At 39.8% G+C, this 1,754-nt stretch overlaps 1 protein-coding gene across 1 annotated transcript in view; it reads right to left on the bottom strand.

Moving 5' to 3' along the window:
• Positions 1 to 492: 492 nt before the first annotated feature.
• Positions 493 to 1,754, bottom strand: part of LOC107681886 (neutrophil cytosolic factor 1-like) — a 6,282-nt gene continuing 5,020 nt past the window's right edge. Inside the window, exon 11 of the mRNA XM_016478254.1 lies at positions 493 to 922. Coding sequence (XP_016333740.1) covers positions 777 to 922 — 146 coding nt within the window. The 3' untranslated portion in view covers positions 493 to 776. The remainder of the gene's footprint in view (positions 923 to 1,754) is intronic.

Genomic DNA, 1,754 nt, shown 5'->3' with positions numbered 1-1,754 from the left:
AGTTTCATCACTGTGTCTGTCACAATACTCTGTTCCCCTTTCGGGCTCTGTCTTTACATTTATTTTGAAGCTCGCGATTATGGTAAGGGGCGTTACATTTCCGACGAGTGCTTGCGGTGTTCGGCCAATCACAATGCACTGGGTCAGCTGGCCAATCAGAGCAGACTGCGCTTTTCGGAAGGAGGGACTTTGTAGAAAACGAAGCGTTTGAGAGAGGCGGGGCATAGAGGACCTACAATAATGTACAGTATTTGAAAAATAATGTGTTTTTTGAACATTAAAGCATGTCAACATATTCTGTTACATCAAATACACAAAACAGTGATCTTTAAAAAAGCATCATATGACCCCTTTAATATGACATTCTGATGCCATGGTACTGCCACAGTACTTTTTATAGGTAGTTTTAGCATATGAATATGTTAATCATGTACTGACATTCCCATCTGACCATCTCACAGCACCAAGGGAATTTCTTCTTGACACCATGCATTGGATTTGCAAACTATTGTTTATTTACTTATTTGTCACTGTTTACAAAAACATCAAAAATAGAGACAAACACTAAGTCATAAAAATGCGTACTGGAGTATAGCTAGTTGGCTTGTAGACATAAACGTTACACTTATAAAATGTCTAACACACATAGCTTATAACAGGTTCTGGCCTAAGCAGGAATGAACATAGAATTTGTTTAAACAAGTATCTGAATGCCTGTGACCATTTTTAACAGATTCAAGTCGAGATTTAACACATCGCTTCATAACTCAATCACTTCAGTTGGCCTCATGTATGCTGACTCTCTTGCATGTGTTCTCAGTGCAGCGCTCCAGAATGAGCTGAGGACTGGGCCGCGGAGGAATGACTGGAATACTTTCATCCAGATCTTCTGCTTGAGGAGAGCCTGATTTTGCGATGTTCTCTACATGAACAGAAACAGAATACATTTTAAGCAAAAAGAAAATATATATCCTGGTCTGTAAAACTAATCTTTTCAAAAACCTTTGTCAACCAGAGCTACATATTTGGCAGGCAATGCATTAAAGGTCCCATGACATGCTGCTTTTTGGATGCTTTTATATAGGCCTAAGTGGTCCCTAGTACTGTATCTGAAGTCTCTTTCCCGAAATTCAGCCTTGGTGCAGAATTTCAGCCACTACGAGCCAGTCCCACAATGAGCTTTCCTTAGGACGTGCCATTTCTGTGTCTGTAGCTTTAAATGCTAATGAGGAGGAGAGAGGCGGGGCAACTGCCATGCTTCGCTCGTTTGCAAGCCATGATGTCTCTCGAGGAAAAAAAAATATTGCGCTCGCCTCGCACGGTAGTAGCTCATTTTCTCATGGGCGGGCAAAGCAGAGAAAGGGGAGGTAACCTTTCCCCGTATGATGACATAAAGGGAAGATTCCAGATTGGGCCATCTGAGCTTTCATTTTCTCAAAGGCAAAGCAGGATACCCAGGGTTTACACCTATCGCCATTTCTAGCCACTGGGGGACCATAGGCAGGCTAGGGGAACTCATATTAATGTTAAAAAACCTCATAAAGTGAAATTTTCATGCCATGGGACCTTTAATGCTACAACCATATAAAGAAGCATAAAGCAAACAGTTACTATGTGAGGAAATTATACAAAATTATGTAAATATGAAAATATAGTATTACTGTAAATCCTGTACACATCTATATTACTGTATTTTATATTATTGCTTTGATAGATAGATAGATAGATAGATAGATAGATAGATAGATAGTATC

Source organism: Sinocyclocheilus anshuiensis, unplaced genomic scaffold, assembly GCF_001515605.1.
Source record: "Sinocyclocheilus anshuiensis isolate Anshui unplaced genomic scaffold, SAMN03320099.WGS_v1.1 scaffold2571, whole genome shotgun sequence".
NCBI lineage: Eukaryota > Metazoa > Chordata > Actinopteri > Cypriniformes > Cyprinidae > Sinocyclocheilus > Sinocyclocheilus anshuiensis.
This window is presented reverse-complemented; position numbering and strand designations above follow the sequence as displayed.